The sequence below is a fragment of the Mycteria americana genome, chromosome 6 (assembly GCF_035582795.1).
Source record: "Mycteria americana isolate JAX WOST 10 ecotype Jacksonville Zoo and Gardens chromosome 6, USCA_MyAme_1.0, whole genome shotgun sequence".
Taxonomy (NCBI): domain Eukaryota; kingdom Metazoa; phylum Chordata; class Aves; order Ciconiiformes; family Ciconiidae; genus Mycteria; species Mycteria americana.
Window position 1 is genome coordinate 35,223,636 of NC_134370.1, and position 17,283 is coordinate 35,240,918.

General features: G+C 46.0%; 1 protein-coding gene across 4 annotated transcripts in view; it reads left to right on the top strand.

The window, feature by feature from the left end:
• ARID5B (AT-rich interaction domain 5B) overlaps positions 1 to 13,898 on the top strand; it is a 124,404-nt gene extending 110,506 nt beyond the window's left edge. For all 4 annotated transcript variants that reach the window (XM_075505287.1, XM_075505288.1, XM_075505286.1 and 1 more), the window contains 2 exons: positions 3,861 to 4,059; positions 8,010 to 13,898. In XM_075505287.1, coding sequence (XP_075361402.1) covers positions 3,861 to 4,059; positions 8,010 to 10,160 — 2,350 coding nt within the window. In that variant the 3' untranslated portion in view covers positions 10,161 to 13,898. The remainder of the gene's footprint in view (positions 1 to 3,860; positions 4,060 to 8,009) is intronic.
• The last annotated feature ends 3,385 nt before the right edge of the window (positions 13,899 to 17,283 follow it).

Below are 17,283 nucleotides of genomic sequence, written 5' to 3' on the forward strand. Positions count from 1 at the left end.
TTTTTTTTCTTTTTATGAAATGCTAATGATGAAGACATGTTTGATATACTGTGAAATACATTTCTCTAATGTGAAGTTTCTGCTTTTTGTTGGGAAAGAGATTCAGTCCCTGGAGGATTTTAGAATTTGTAAATATAAAATTATCTGCTTCAGTGTTTTTTAAAAAAAGGTTGGCAGAAAGCCAGATTACTTACATTACTGTAATAGATTTGCTGACCTCTGACATCTGCTGCAGAGAAGTACATTGAATTTTTCATAATATCAGATGATGCAGATCTAAAAACTCAGTACACTCTGCACCATTATTTAATTCAGGACTTAGTAAAGCAAAATCTTTTTTTGAGTAGCAGTTTATACGTGATTAAACTTAATATTGCCGATTGTAATAAATCAGGATTAGTATAGTACTGATTTGTTAATCTAACTTGTATTGATTTTAAGTTGTCTTTATTTAAAAAAAAAAAAAAAAAAAAAAGGTCTGGCTTTTCACAGTGACTGAATTTAATAAGAAGCCCTGTGATAGCAAAGACTCCCCTACTGTTTCTGCTCTTGGCTGGAAAATGTTATTCTTGTATTATTCCAGGAAAGAAAAAAAAACTCATGCTGCTAAAAATCTGCTGCCTGTGGAAAGATTTTTAATACACTAGTGCTTACATATTCTATTTATGTTAATTGACTTATAAATAATACATTTTATTAATCTTAATATTGGAATCTTGATCATGATAAAGACCCTTTTATTTGGTCTCCTCTCAGGCTTTACAAGTAAATATTCTTTAGACCACAAAATATTCCCCCCCTTTTCCTTTTTTATGAATACTTCGATACTTCCCCACCCCCCCCGCCACAAAATACAGCCACAGTTCAAAGCGACTGAAAACGTGGTGGTTGTTTCCAAAGTGCGATACATTCGAGGTATCCAGCTCCATTTTTTTGGACGTCGTCTTTACCTCTCCCTGCGCAAAGATTGATTAAATCTTACCTGCGCTGCAAATATTTGACCAAAAAAAAAAACCGTTGTGTTGGTTTCAGACATGTCACATTCTGCTAAACTATTTGGCTAACAGCAGATCGCATTCTTCCTGTGTTGGGCAATATTGACCTTAAATTGGCTAAGCCGGCTGCTTTCATGGCATGTGAGCCGGCTGCTTACATGTTCCGAGAGCTGTATTAGCTTTATTACTCTTGCGCTATAAAAACTTCTAATAATCAAATGATAAGATCATATCCTGTGGGTAATTGTGTTGTACCATGACAGGATAACTGAAAAAACATTCAGTGAAAATTGCAACCGACGGAAATCACTATGTGAAGCAGCAATTGTTGGCGTTGCTCGACTCGGTGCTGCTCCCCGGGGTCTCGCAGCCTGCGTTCCTGCCCGGCTCCTCTCCAGCTGCCCCCCGTGGCCCCCAAAACCCATCTCAGCGGCAGCAGGGAACAGCAGCCTGCCGGCCTTTGTTTCAAACGAGGAGGGGAAAATCCTAGAACAAGCCATCCTTGTGTTTTGATTCAGTTTTACCTTAGTCATGCCGCCTCCCCGATACACGAAACATTTAATTCCAGATTTCCTGCCGCTGGCTCCGGGCCTTTGACCGGCTATGTGAAATGTATTTTTACTGCTGTCGGCCTGCCAACTGCTGAGCTCAGTGAAAAATAACTAAAATGAAAACCTTGTACTCCCACATGAACCCTTAAGATCAGAAAAGGAAATTTAAGCCACGGTTACTAATTAGCGCCAAAGCTAATGAGTTCTGGTGAGGTGCAGCAGAAGGAGGAGGAGTTTGCGTCCCGCGTTACCCTACAAGGCTCGGTGGAGAGCACGCGAGCGGTGATTAATCGTGTTGGCCCGGGCCTTGCTGCCGTCCCGGCCATAGCCACAGGGTTAATCGCGCGGCATCTTTCATGGAAAGGCCTTCTCGTGGGCTGGGAGCGTCTCATCTCCTGTGGGGCGTGGGACAGCGTCTGAAACCTTTACGGATGGAATATGTAGATTTTTAATGGGCGACGTGTTCCCATGGAAACAAAACAAAGTCAAACACTCCCCTCACAGTGCTAACAATTATTGTAATAAAATGTGTTTTTATTAAAAGCGATTTTAAATATTTAACACATGGCGGAGCGGCCTCGACGTTGCCCTGTGTGAAACCCAACCTTGCCTCTAGTGAAGTCCAAAGCGCTTTGTGCAGCGGGGGGAGGACTTTGGTGTTTTCACCAATATTTGCGCTTTGCGAATGAAATGTAGCAGCCTCAAGTATGAACAAGATTATTTTTTTCTTATTCTGCTTAGTTATGCTTTTTATTATATAAACATTAACTGTAATATTACAGTGGGAAGCAGGTATTTGGCAACTACGTATTATTTTGCTAAGTTTGCATAGAGGGAGCAGTTTCCAGTTTTAGCAGCTGTAACATGTTTAAACTCAGTTTGTAATGGGATCTGAAGATGAATATTCCCTGTGGGCTCTGCTTAGCTTCATTACTGGAGCCCTGCCAAATTCAGGGCTAGAAAGTATTATTCACGCCTCTTTGCACATACCATGTCAGAGCATGCTCAGTTAATGAATTTTGTTTCTAATATAGCATAAATTAGGTTTATATTTTAACATAATTTATGTTGTATTTTATTAAAATGTAAAATATTATGATCACGAGCAATCTAATTTCTGCTCTCTTAAGCCCAAACTGTGTTTGAACATCTAAGTATGTAAATCAAAATTGCATGCTTAGAAACTGATTCTAGGATAACAAACGAATATCTGAACCAAAGAGGTTTCTGCCTTGGAGTCTTAGATTAAAGATAATTAAGGATTCCTGGTATTTGAACAGATTTATGTTGTTTATAAGCAAAGTACATTTTCTTCATAGAGTCAACTTGTCTTTTTTTTTTTAAACAAATTATGTTTGCTGTATTAAAGTTCATATTTTTAAAGTCTGAGTCTTGTATTAATCCCACAGTGAGTCATTAATCATACCAAATGCATTATAAAAACTTTAATCACTGAAGTTGAAACTGAGATTGTAATGCAATCCATCCCTTTTAATTATATCAGTTATTTTTCCTTTCAGATCAAGAATTGCAAAGGGAAAACAGATAGATTAAAACTCAGTGTTTGATGCTTTCGGGGGAGGGTATTTTTTGTTTGTCTTTCTTCCTCGCTTTTTTAAAGCGATTTTGCGCACTTTGTGGAGTACAGTTCCACAGTGAAAAATTCCTTCACTTTTAACTCTTTTCCTCTCTCCTTCTTTCCTAAAAAAGAAAAGACTCACTGGCGAAGGCAGGGAGCGTGGTGACTGTCACATTGCAAGGGTGGCAGTGGGCTGGTGCTGGTTGCAGCGTGCCGGGTGCTGTGCCCGGTGCTGTAGGTTTCCTGCAGCCCTACTCTCTCATATTCTGCCGAGTTCCTGGCGCTCGCCCTTGCACGCAGGGGAACCACCAGCCTGGAAATGTCTAGCTGTTATCAAGTTGGCTGTGGCTTTGTAGGTGTTTTCCTGGGGTTTGCTGCATGCTTTTAAGAGTAGGGAGGGAAAATAAAAATAAATGGTGGATTTTTTTTTAAATCAGTCTAAAATGTAGTGGCTCATATCCTCATCTGGTACAAATTGGTGTAGCCGCACAAACCACTGCAGCATTACTGACAACTGATCCACACCAACTCCAACTCTACTGAATTTATGCCACATGATAATCTTGCCAAATAAATTGATTTATCATACTTGGATTTGTAGATGTAGAGTTTACACTGTTGCTTTTATGGCATGGAAGAAAATGGATTTATTAAGTAAACTGCTCGTAGTAGATACATTTTGTTGTTTGCTAGAATGGCAAAATCTGATCAATTATTTGTTCCTTAATCCCCTAGATTAATCCTGCCGTATGAAAGATTTATTAAAGGAGAGGAAGATAAGCCACTGCCTCCAGTGAAACCTCGAAAACAGGATAACAGTTCCCAGGAGGGTGAAGCGAAAACAAAAGTGTCTGGAACAAAACGCATCAAAAATGAAAACCAAAAGAGCAAGAAGGAAAAAGATAATGCACAGAAACCCCAAGATGCATCTGAGGTTGGTTGCTTTCCTGCTTTTCAACTTTTCAAATAAAAATGTACAGCTTTAATCATGTGAAATCCAGTGATAAAATACATAATTTAAACTGGAGAATTCCAACCAGTTGGCCTTTGAGTTTGCTCAGCAATGGAAATTCTGTTGTTGTACTGTCTGTTTTGGGATTTTGCTGGGCTACAAACAGCAACCAGTTAGCTCCATATTGCATAGCAGTGGTGGCAGAAGACCAAGCGCTGGAGGTAACAAGTACCGTTTCTGCTCATTGTATTATACAGTGGTCACCACTAAGAGATCAGCAGCTGCCAAAAGGAAACCACACAACTACCACAGTTATTTCCTAATCTAAGTATAGGGTCCGGGAACCTCTAATACTGTTGATAATACTGTGGTAACTGTTGGACACAGCTGATTTTTATAATGGTAACCTCTGGATCAGCCCTTCCATGCTCACAGATGTATGCATGTCTGTCAAAAAACAGATCACTCCCCAGGATTTTTATCGTGTTATACTAAATTTCTCTTTGGATTAAAAGGTCAGATTTTGAGGGAAACACCTTCCAAAGCCCTAACCGAGACCAACCTCCCTCTCACATGCCACAGATGGTTTGCAGCTGAGAGAGGTTCCTATTCTGTCACCTGCTTCACATGGGCAGGCCCTGGTTTCCATGTAGCTCTGCATTACCTGCAGTCATAGGACAGCCCTCATGGAACAGATTGTATGTTCACAGCCTGGGGTAAGATAGATCACTAGAATTCATATTTGTCTGCAAATAAGAGTAAGTTTCACTTGTTGTTAAGTGATATAAAATCAATGGGGTTTTTGCTCTGGTGTTACCTAAGCAATTTCTTTTGCACATCCTGCCCACTCTCTCCTGTGCCTTGCTTGCACCCTATATGAACGAGGCAGTGAAACTCCTCACATACAACCCCTACACAAGACACTGCTTTTCCTGTCTCGGTTTGCCAGATCACAACAGCCTTCAAGGCGTTGCAGTGAAAGTATTTAAAGAATGTCGAAACACATGACATGCCCAGCAGACTATGGCTGCTCCTTTGACTTCATTGCCGTCTGGCAGGTACATAAGTCCTGTTTCTAAACCAGTTTGGAAATGGGTATTGAGTCAGCTACCAACAATCCTCCTCCTCATTGCTTAAAAAAAGAACAATGCAGGACCAGTAAACACGGACGCCTCTAAGACTTTGTGTACCCAGTTTTGAGAACAGAAAATTTTGATTTTCATGTCACGCTACCTCTTTAAGTTGTGCTTACAAGGACAATTTCATCTCCCATCCAAACCAGAATTTGTGTTCTAAGTCACCTTGATCAACAGTACCTATAATATCTAATGTAAGAGCACTCCACAGAGAAGGGAGGTTTTTTGTTTTCTCTTGCACTGTAATTTTAAAGCAGGGAACCCTGTTGGGGAAAAACCCCTCCACTTCTGATGAAAAATACATAGAGAGGAGAGTGTGCACAAACATTCTTCAGTCACTGGAAGGTTGCAACACAAATTGCCCAAAGCAAGGAGATGCGAAGTGAAGGCTTGTGCTCCCTTCCCCTGTCATTCCTTTGTGCCTGGTTATTTATTGAGGGGTCTTGGATCAGCAAGATACATTACACACTATCCATACCACCACCGCTAAGCACAGCATAACCAGTCAGCAACAGAGCGTCAGCCTTAACTTTGAATTTCCTTGCTTTTGTTGTTCCCTATCTCAAACTTCCTGCTGCTTAAACTGCAGTTATTTTTGTGTGGTTTGCAGGAAGAGTTCTTAAGCTGCGCTTATCGGAAATGTAGGGAGCCTAGACGAGACAATAAAAATGTACAATTACGACAGTTTCCATTGTAAAATGGTACCTTTTATAGCAGAATTCATGTCTCCTCCCTGTCTGGGATGGAAGACGTGTCCTGCTCCTGTTTAATCAGGGTGGGCGATTAAGGACCTCAGCCTTCATGCAGGTCACCATACAGGTAGGTGGTCACATGAAGCCTGAGCAGCAAAGGGGCCTGCAGGCGTGGATGCTTCCACCCTGGGTGGGTGCAGAGCTGCAGGAGCTCATCCATGCTCTGCCATAGGGAGGGCTCCCTGCCCAGGACATGGCCCTTACGAGGCCAGCAGAAAGGAGATGTCCAGCTCCTTGGGGTGGAGTGAAATCCAAGTCTGTTGGAGCCAGGCAGAAGGTTGCATGTCCCTCTCACTCCAGCCTTCCCCCAGCAGTGGAGCCCCGTGCCAGGCTCCACATTTGGGCGCAGTCCTCATCCAGGCACAGCAGCGGTAGTGTGTTGCTTACAGGGAGCCTCTGTAGCCACACACGTAGATGTGTAGGCACGGCCCCAACCAAGCCACCGCTTAAACCATTTCTGCATGTGGCCTAGAAGCTGGCCATAGCTGTGAGCTGTAAAAGCGTAATCAAGTTACAAACGTGTGGTCCTCTCAATTGCATGTTCAACTCAAACACCATAAGAAGTATACAGGGAGATAATATAACTTTAATTTATTAGGGTTGCATTTGCTTTTGTACTCTTCACTGTTTTCCTGCCATCACAATGACATTGTCAATGTAACAAGATACCAGACAAAATTATATTAGCCTTAGACTGCACATTTCCTCACAATAGCTGAAACTTCAATCAAAATGTTGCTTAACAGAAACAAAGAGCAGAACGTACAGTTATTAAATATGATTTCTCTCTTTTTTTCTCCTCCTTGCTTTGCTCATCTGTCTGGTATTTTTCTGTAATTTTATAAGCTCAAGAGACTAGCGATGGTACTTTGTAAAGGACCTAATGATGGTATTTGGCTGCAAAAGGCAGCTATGAGTTTAAAAAGAAGTTAGGATGACTAACAGACACTGTAACTAATAGGCTAACCAAACAGACAGGAATATTTAAAAGCAGCTGTGAAGAAATAAATCTCTGAGAGGGTTAGATTCGTTAGGACCTTCTCCGATCCCCCGCTCCTATGACAGACCATAAAGCAGCATTTAGATAATAACTTTCTCGATGCGTCTTATCTTTACAACGAAGAAAGAAAGAAAACAATAATAATAAAGGGCTCACACAATGCTGCTGTTTTATGACTGTCTTCTACCATGACATGTCAGAGGAGAGTGACAGCAGTTTTGAAAAGGGCTGTCAGTCAGCTGGATCGCAGATGGGACGCTCTGGTGACCTCTGTGGGTCACAGTTCAGCCGGCTACATAATGGGATGAATAGTGTGAATTGTGCACACAAGCTTTATTAATGGGGGAGCAGAAAGAGCTGCGGTCCCATTGACGATAACGTATAAAAGCCATGTTTGTAATAGCAGGCACACACACTTGCTGAATGTTGACAACTTCATTTTAATCCGTTAATAAAAAAATGTGTGTCCTAGTTAAGCTGTGGCAGTGATTTGCTGCCTACAATAGGGATTCCTAGTATGCCATTTCTATCATTTTCACACTTTAATGCAGAACTGGGTGTGAACGATCTCCTCTGTGATCACTGAATTTTAAGATAGCTACGCTGGAGAGACTTTATGTAAGAAAAAACATGGGAATCGTTGTGTCGTTTTTGTAGGTGAAGTTGGCTAGCGGGAGAAATTTCTATAGCCTTATCATTTGTGTTATGAAATCTGCTCTCCTGCATTTGCCTAATTAATTTTAAAAGAGTATAATGTCAGCGTTTAGCTATCTGGTCAAGCCACTGGTGCTTCTCGTCAGGTTACAAACATCTGCTGTTTTGAAATGCCTTATTGTGACCTTGGGATGGTGTATTTCTTAATATTTCCAGGAGGTACGTTTCTTTGTTTGAGTCTGATACGTGGCATTAGAGCCTTCACGTTCCAGCAAGGTGATTGACAAGTACTTCTCTAAAAGTAGCCAACGGTGTACTGTGTATGATCTTATGAACAGTCTGCCGAAATGCACCACATTCTTATTACTGTCTGTTGGATCGTTTTATTAGATTTCATCAGAACAAGAGAAGGATCAAGAATCAGCAGACCAGAAAAATTTCCCTGAACATCCTACAGTGGGAGAGATGAAACAGCCCACGCAAGGCCCTCCGTCTCTTTTACCAGAGACAGCTCGGCCACTGCCTCTGGAAAAGACAGACCTGACAGAAAACAGCACGAACAATGAGAAAGCCAAGGAGGAGGTTCAGCACTCATCCTCTTTCTCAAGTATATCCATGCCCCCAGAAGAAGACACCATGCTGGATGCTACCATCACAAAACGATTACATCCCCCAGCAGATGCCCTGGAAGACACAAAGCCTGAACAAAGACTACACAAAGCTTTTACTGACAGCTTAGAAAGCGAACCTCCAGAAATGCCCTTCACAGCTTTTCCAGTCCCACTGCCCACTCAGAGCGACATGGAAGATGACAAATTGCCAGAAATGGCCAATTACATCGCAAACTGCACGGTCAAAGTGGACCAGCTGGGAAATGAAGATATCCACAATGCACTAAAGCAAACACCCAAAGTACTGGTGGTCCAGAACTTCGACATGTTCAAGGAAAAGGAGCTGCCCGGGTCCATGAACGATGACTCCACTTTTGGTTACACGCCGCTGCTCTACTCAAAGGGTAATCCAGGCATCATGTCACCCCTGGCAAAGAAGAAGCTGCTATCACAGGTCAGTGGGGCAGCCCTGTCATGTAGCTATCCTTATGGTTCTCCTCCACCTTTGATCAGCAAAAAGAAACTGAACAGCAGAGATGAGCTGTCCTCAAGCATATCACAAGGTCCCCACACCCCTAGTTCCGATCCTGTGGCAATTAATAGGCCCTCAGTCATACAACACGTACAGAGTTTTAAAACCAAGGAAGAAAGGAAATCGATTAATGACGTTTTTAAACATGACATGCTAAGTAAACCGGATCCTCAGCGCTGTGATTTTTCAAAACATCACCTCAGTTCTCTTGCTGAGTCGTACGTACCGAAGACGGATATCCAGGACTGCAAAGATAAAATGATTGAGAAAAGGGCACTGCAGCACTCCCATGTGCCCACTTTCTTGGCAGATTTTTATTCATCACCTCATCTGCACAGCCTTTATAGGCACACAGAACACCACCTTAATAATGAACAGACATCAAAGTACCTCCCCCGGGACATGTTCAGAGAGTCTGAAAATATTTCTACTTTTACTCAACACAAACACCAAGAAAAACTAAATTTAAATTATCGCCCATCTTTGCATCAGCAAGAAAAAAAGGCAGCAGTGGAGGCCTCTTCAGATGATCAGCCAACAGATTTGAGTCTTCCAAAGAGCATACACAAACAGACTGCAAAGGCTCCGGGCTCCAGCCTCCCTCATTCATCCATGGCCCAGCAAGAAGGCAAAGGTATCTCCCCATTCCAGGCTGCAAGCAGCCAGGCGGTGAGCCTAGACTGTAACCCCAAAGCTTGCCGCGTGTCCCCCATGGCCATGACAGCCCCGAAAAAACACAGCGAGTTGCTCCACAGGTCTGGGAAGCAGCAGGCCCAGAGGCTGGAGAATCTGAGGAAGATGGAGGGGATGGTGCATCCTATCATCAGCCGCAGAACGAGCCCTCAAAACGTGGGGGCTGCCCGGCCTTTGAAACGGAGCTTGGAGGATTTGGACAAAGTCATTTCTGAAAAAAAAATCCGAGCTGTCTCTCCTCTGCACTTACCAAAGGAGACCCCGGCGAAAGACAAGGTTCCCGACCCAGAGGGGGAAGGCAGCAAGCCAGTGCATGGCCTTCATTCTGGCAGCATGCTGGAAAGCCACAAATTTCCCCTTTCAGCCCCCATCTTCCCAGGCTTGTATCCAGGAAGCCTGTGCACGGGGCTGAACAATCGCCTCCCGCCCGGGTATTCTCATCCCCTGCAGTACTTGAAAAATCAGACCGTGCTCTCTCCACTAATGCAGCCTTTGGCTCTTCACTCCTTCATGGTGCAGAGACAATTCCTCACGTCCCCTGCAAACTCTCAGCAACTGTACAGACACTTAGCTGCAGCAACACCTGTAGGAAGTTCCTATGGTGACCTTTTGCATAACAGCATTTATCCTTTAGCTGCTATAAACCCTCAAGCCGCCTTCCCACCTTCCCAGCTGTCCTCTGTACATCCCAGCACAAAACTGTAAACCCCCTCTCTCACAAAAAAAAGGTCTGAGGAGAAAAGTTAAGTTAGCGACATTCCTCCCCCTGTGATGATGTCTCGCAGATTTAGTGATCTGTGTTTTTGTCAACCAGGACACAGTTGTACCCCACCCAGCAGAGCGCTTTGGAGTTCGGAGACAGGACTGCTTCTTTAATTCTGGGTCCCACATCAGCCCCCTCGCCCCTTATCCCTGCCCCTGCAAAAAAAAACAAACCAAAAAAAAACAACAAAAAAAAAAGAAAGAAAAAAATCATTGGATTTTTCATATGTGTTTTCTGAAAGGACTTGTATATGGTAAGAGCAAATGTTCAAAGGGAGCCCTGGAAATGCAGGCCCAGTCCTGAGCTCACTGAAATCCCAGGTGAGGGCTGCGTTTGCCTTTCACTGAGCCGAGGACCAGAGGCCGTGCGTTGTTGCAAATGAGTCAAGGACTCAAGATGAACCTGGAAAGGAGAAGCGGGCCGAGAATCCGTACAATCAGTGGATGTGCTTTTTTGGGTAACTTTTCCTGACTTTTAAAGATTCAATCAATGCAATGTATAGTGAAACGGCAATAGATTTTTCATTTTAACACTATTAGAACAGAAGGGTAAACACTGTTTAATTTGACTGTACATATCCACTTCGTAAACTACCAGTGTCACATTTGGTCACAATAATTTATATAGTTTTGTTTGTCCAGTATATTCTGTGCTCTTTATGTTTGGTTTTTTTTTTGTTTTGGGTTTCTTTTTTTTTAAATTAAACAGTATCATTTTATCTGCAACTTTTTTTAAAGGCTGTGGCTGTCCTAATTTTTTTTTTATGTGTTTGTAATTTTTCCAGTTTCTTTATACTTTTGAGCAGCATTTTTGTTTCGTTTTTGTGGTAACGTTTACTGTTTACAAACTGAAGCAACTGGTTCAGATTAATCTCAATGGTTATAAACATACTGTAGGTGATGTTATGGTGCAAGGATGCGAACAAGGTTCCTTTCCCCACGGTCTGCCCCTGCAGGTGCTGAGCACCTCTCGCCCTCCTCCTGTTGTTGCGATGGCTCCTACGCCGCTTCTCCCCTCCCACCGAGCTTTGCTTTCCCATATCGTGGTCCGTGAATTTGTCGAGCATTGTACTTAAGCTTACCTAGGCTGTGAAACCCTCCTGCCTACCAGAGAAACGGTCTAGAAAACAAAACCTCCCTGGCACAAGCTGCTGGATGACAAAGGAGTCCAGAAAACGCATTTGTGGTTTGTGAGAATGTCCAGAATTTCAGAAATTAGGACAGGCGCCAATGTTGATTTGGATCAGAGGCTTACTGGGCCTGTGCCACACGAGCGGCCAGGCTCGGTAGGATGGGTAGGGGGTTGCATGCAGTGGTCAGGATGGTCCTTCCACACCCCTGCGGGGATCTCAGCCTCTCCCTGGGCATCCTTTCGCAGGGGGAAAGCCCGGGCGTGGAGGGGCTGGGTTTTCCTGACGAAAGAGCTTCCCTATGGATGTGTATTCACTTTGAAGGACATCACCACCACACAGCTGAGCATAGACATCGATAAAGCAAAGTGTGACTTGGAGGCTTTTTACAATGTGAAAATTGGTTGTGATTCAAACCATCTCAGTTACTGTTCAAAGACAGCGTAATCGATACGAAAAGAAAAATGGAAACTACTAAGAAACACTTTGCATGCTAGGCATGTCATTAAATTTTCCCGTGATATGAAGCCAAATACAATATATAATGTATCATACTTAATATCCAAAGGTGGAAACCAGAATAATATACTCATCTACTGTTAAAGATCCAGCTTCTTCAATTAAATACTTTATATTCCTGTGGTAAAACTATATTTAATTGGTCGATAAACAGACTAGTAGAACTTAGAACATGGATGTGCCAGTGCAGAGCATCCTGCTGCTCCACAGATCGTACAGGAAACAGAACCGCAGGCTCAGCCGGGCAGAGGCTGCAGTGGGGAGGACATCTCTAGTAAAGTTGCACTAGATCTGAATCAAGTGAGAATCAGGGGTTTGGGGATGGGGGGGAAGGGGCGGGGGGGGGGGGGGGGGAGAGAATATAAAACTCTACAGCAAACGCAAACAGAAGCTTGTCATGTATTTGGCGAAGCAAACGCTTCTCTTTCTTGTTTCAGTTAAGTTGTGTGTCCTGGAGTCGTGCATTTGTTTACGCGAAGTGTCCAGTTTCCCTTTTGGTTCCGTCCCGTTGGAGTTTGATGGTAGCCTTTTTGGAGCCGTGCTGAGGCAGCGTGGGGCTGGGGGACAGGGGGAGGGGAGGGAGGCTCCTTGCTTGCCCTGTGAGGAGGAGACTGGCCGCTGCTGGCTGGGGAGGCTCATAATATACTGGGCAAAACGTCAGGGCAAAGGAAAAGAAATGGTAGCATAAACCCCCAACAGAAGCGGTGCATTATTTGTTTAAAAACTCTTAACAGAAATCTTGGAAATCTTTCAAAAGACTATTGAATTCTCCATTGGCTGAAAAGTCTTCTTTTTTTTTAATGTCTTAAATGGGGCTTTGTTTGCATTGTTTGAGTTCAAGGGGCCTTATTATTGAATGAAATTGCACAAGCCTTTCTTTGTGCAATCAAACCATTGTTATTGGTAGGTTTGTAAAGGAAACTGTGGAATCTAATTGGCAAGAGAGTCATAAATCTATTTACCAGGAGCCAGTTCCAAGAAATGTTGCAATTCAAACGCACTATGTCCAGGATTCATTAGGGATGCGCTAAAGGTTGTGAGATTCAAAGGAAAAGGCCCAGCAGCAAACAGCTCGCGTGTAGCTTCTGGCTGCACACTGAGCCGGACTTCGCGAAACAGGTGGGAAGTAGGGGCTGACTCCCAGTAAAATCCATACCCCTAGCAAGGCTGGACAGGAGCAAGCCGGCGTTTTGCAGCAGGTCCGTCTTGGCTGCGTGCTGGCCTGACACGAGCCGTTTACCGGGTGTGTCGGTGCCTAGGAAGGAGTTTGTCCCAGCTGCAGAGAAGTTGGCTTGGCAGCCCCTGGAGCTGGCGCAGGAGGCGAGTGCTGTGCCTGCCTCCGCCGGCACCTCTGCCCTGTTCAGGGCCGCGGGGCTGCCGCCTCTGGAGACCACCGCTGGGGTCCCCTCGCCGCTCCCCCAGCCGGTCCCTTCCTTTGCGGTGGTCAGCGAGGTCGCATCTGGTCCGGTTTTGCAGTTGTCGTGATTTTAATGAGCAATGGGACTTCTTGCACTGGTGTGAGGCGGGCGGCATTGGCAGCGCTGCCACGAGTGCTTCCTGCGGTGTTTGCTGTACGCGTGGTTGATATTTCACTCGTTCTCTTCCTCCTCCTCCCCTCTCCCCCCAGCCCCGCAGTTTTAAATATGTTCTAATAATGGCAGCATAATCTACTAGCTGTTTATACTTTTTTAACTTTCTTTTGTTGTAAATATTGTATACTTTTTGTGATTCAAGTTATGTAGCCTATATGCTCTGTAAGGTGATGATTTGTATATATAAAAATGGCCCAGTAATATTATATAGTTTCCCATTTAAAAGGTTATTGAGTAACCTTTGCGTTAGTTTAAACACTACCAGAAATAAAGCTGAGCCAACTATAAACACTCAATTTTTGTATGTTTTCCAAATTGTACTTATTAATGCTTTTGATACTGTATTATGTGCCAATAGTTTCCCAATCACATAGCAGGCAAAAGATATTTTGTACTTTTTGATCCACTGTAATATTTAATAAAAAATGTTACTATCTGTTCCCTTTTGTGTTTGATTAATAATTCTGTAAACAGCCCTTATCGCAATGGATTACATATTATCCCATCCGACCTTTCAGCCCTCTTATATTGGCTGTTCTAGAGAAAATATCTGCTCCTGCAAATGATTAGATTAAAGGAATGGAAGTTTGCAATTTCCTAAAGGAGGAAGAGACAAGATCTTCAGTCAGTGCCCCTCTATTTTTGCAGTGTGCTCGCATCAAAGTGTGGCTGTGGTCAGGCTGACTGTAGGAATGGCTTTTGAGGGGATAACAACCATGCATAGCTCCAGTATCAAATTTGCTTCATTTTCATCTCAGGGCAGGATTTTTTCCCACCAGTACTGCAGGCTCGAGGTAGGATCTGAAAATCGCCCCCTGTTCTTCCCAGCTCGACCATGAGTAAGATTTTGGAGTCGGATACTAACTAGTAATTTTTGCCGATGACAGTAAACAGCCACCGAGTAAAATTAATTTGTACTCCGTTTCTTCACATGTCCAAAAAGCCCCCCTAAACTTGGTAGCCCTTTGAGAAGCTCTTATCACAGCGAGCACTGTCAGAGCGCTGTTAGGCCTCTGGTCTCTGTAGCTGAGAAAGTAATTTACTTGCTGTAGGTCAGGACTGGGTACCGCCCTCGCCCGGCACATCTCGGCAGCGGGGCTGGCGTGCCCCAGTGGCTAGGGCCACCCTGTAGTCCCGGATCGTGGCTTAACAATGTGGTCCTGGGGGGTGTGCATGGCGGGGACCTTCCCCATCCGTGGGAGTCCCAGGAGCTGAAGCCGTGGGCCCGTGGTGGTCCGAGGCCGCTGCTGCTTCGTGCATCCGCCCTGCACCACGCGCGGCCGAGGCTGTTTGCAGCGCTAGCGTTCGCTGCACCCAAGGAGCTCTTTCCCGCTCGGCATCTCCCAAGGGCAGCGCAAGCCACGGGCGGAGGGTGGGGTGCAGTTACGGTACGTGCTGCTGTCGGCGACGTAACCCCCAGCCTGCGGGGAAGTACGGGAGCACGGCATGCAGCGGGGAAGCGGCTCCCATAACCACGCTGCAGCCGGGCGAGCACAGGCCGGGTTGACGTCACCGTTAGATGAGGCTTCCAGATACGCGCTGCGGTTGAGGGAAAGTCTCAAAAAAAAGCATTTCTTGTGTGTGCTGGGAAGTGAGGGGAAATACCAGCTCGGGGACAGAGGCGGCCGTTGGGCACCCGCGAAGCAGCGCAGTGCTGTTGAGCGCCGTGGGGCTGTGTCGATGCAGAGGCCGGGCGTGCCCGGGGGAAGCCGGGGCGACGCCTGCCCAGTCCCCGCACACGGCTGTGCAGAGCCGCTCCGTGCAGCCCTGCGCCGCCTCTCCAGCCGGGATAGTCCAGGAGCGGCGTGAGGGCAGGATGGGCACCCGTGGTGTGGCCCAGCGGCTCGGCTCCCGGCTCGGCGCTTCCGGAGCCAGCGAGGGGTCACTGCAGCACTTAATTGCCCTCGACAAGCTCTCTTCTCTTTTGATGTCTGAGTCCTTGTTCGATCATTTGCTCTTCAGAGCGGGCTGTGCAAGGACTTTGATGGTTTCAGTATGCACTGTGTATGAGCAGACAGAATGAACATTCCTCTGGTTTAACCTGATAATTTGCCTTTGGTGCTTGTTTATTCTTGTGTTGTGAGAAACAGTAAATAATCACGCCATATGTGCCGTCCCCACACCAGCTGTGAAGCAGTGGAAGAAGATGGGACCCTCTAGCAAACTCTTCCCCCCATCCACTTCTGACTTTGCCAAGCTGAGGCATTTTATTCTTCTCATATTGCAAATATTGCCTACCAGTGAACACCTGAAGGAGGTGGGAGGAAATGCGGACACGTATGGATGCTGGGCTTTGCAGTAGCTGCAGAGGTGGCCAATGCAACTTGGTTTCCAGCACCATGCTTGCTTCCTTGCTTTTTTTAGCCCTTCCTAGTCTGTGGATTAATGTAAGCCAACGCTGCGCGTTCCTGCTATGCTGGTGTGTCTGTCGGGCTGCCCTACGCGTGCCGCAGAGCACGGCCAGGAGGAAGACCCCGCCAGGAGCAGCACGCTGGAGCTTTTCACACCCAGATGAGCCTGGGCTGTGAGTGCCGCTGAGGGGTTGCAGCATCATCCCTTGGCTGGGCTGGGCACATCCCAGTGGGTTTGTCGCGGTCACTTGCGTATCGGTGCACCCCCACGCACGTGCAAGTGATGGTGCGGAGGAGTCTGTGCTAACATCACCCAGAGGGCTTGCAGAGGAACACGGGCACCTCCTCAGGGCTCAGCGGACCCCGCCGTGGGCTGGTGCGGTCTGCGCGAGGTCAGAGCTACACCTGGGAAAAGTTTGCTACCATATTAGTGACTCGCAACCACCTCTAGTTTTGAAAGCGAAACATCCTGTGGCCTGAGCGAGGACGAGGGATGCTGTGCCGCTGGCTTGCTGCGGCCAAGGGGTTTGTCACCTTCTCACACCATTTTTTTAATTCAGCTGCCAGCAGCAGGAAATGAACAAGTTTTGGGGGTCTGAAGCAAAGCAGAGATGCAAAAGGTGGTGCTGACTGCAGTTGAGTTCTCCTGGCTGGAGGCTCTTGGTTCTGTCTTTTACTGTCTTGCTTTTCTGTGATTACACAGTAATGCCCCATGCCCCGCTTCTTGCAGTCGCAACCAACGTGCGAGAAGGACCAGGGGCAGTGCTTCTGGTTTTCTCTGGTTTCTGGGCCACGGCAAGCCGCACTCCTGATGCACATGCCTCCTGAGTACCTCCTGAGTGCCTCCTGCGAGGACCTTCGCAAGCCTTTCACCAGCAGCCAGGGCATGGGAGGCTGGAAGCAGATGGAGGTCCTGGTGCAGGATCCCCCTGCCCTGGATGGATCCCGGGGCTTGTGGGTGGTTGTAGATGCTCTGCCAGCAGCTGCATCTCCCAACAGCCTCCCAGGGTTGACCCTAACCCCGTGGTAACGCCGACCTCTTGGGAACAGGGCCCTTCCTCTCCCCCTCTGCCGCACCAGCGGTGTCTCTGCTCCTTGCAGAAGTTTTCAGTAACATTTTTAGGAAAGTTTCTGCTGCTGGGAGGAGCAGCTCACACACAGACATCACCAGTAATCCTCACTGGCACTGTAATTGCTCTGGGAAATGCAGCGCTCGCCCACAGGCTTTCCAGGAACACCAGACACCTTCGGCTCTTCCCAGAGCAAGAAAACCAGAGCCTGTATCTTTGCCTTCCCCAGTTTAGGTAGGCTCACAACTGAGGTGCTATCAGAGCGTATTGTCTCCCCAGCTGAAGAGAAACCTGGAAGAGCTGGCTGGCCTCGAAGAAAGCAAAAGAAGTGGCCGCCAAAGCATCCCGTCTCCCTCATGTGCACCCGGACCTATGACCGCTTGGGGTTTGCGTTTCTGCAGGAG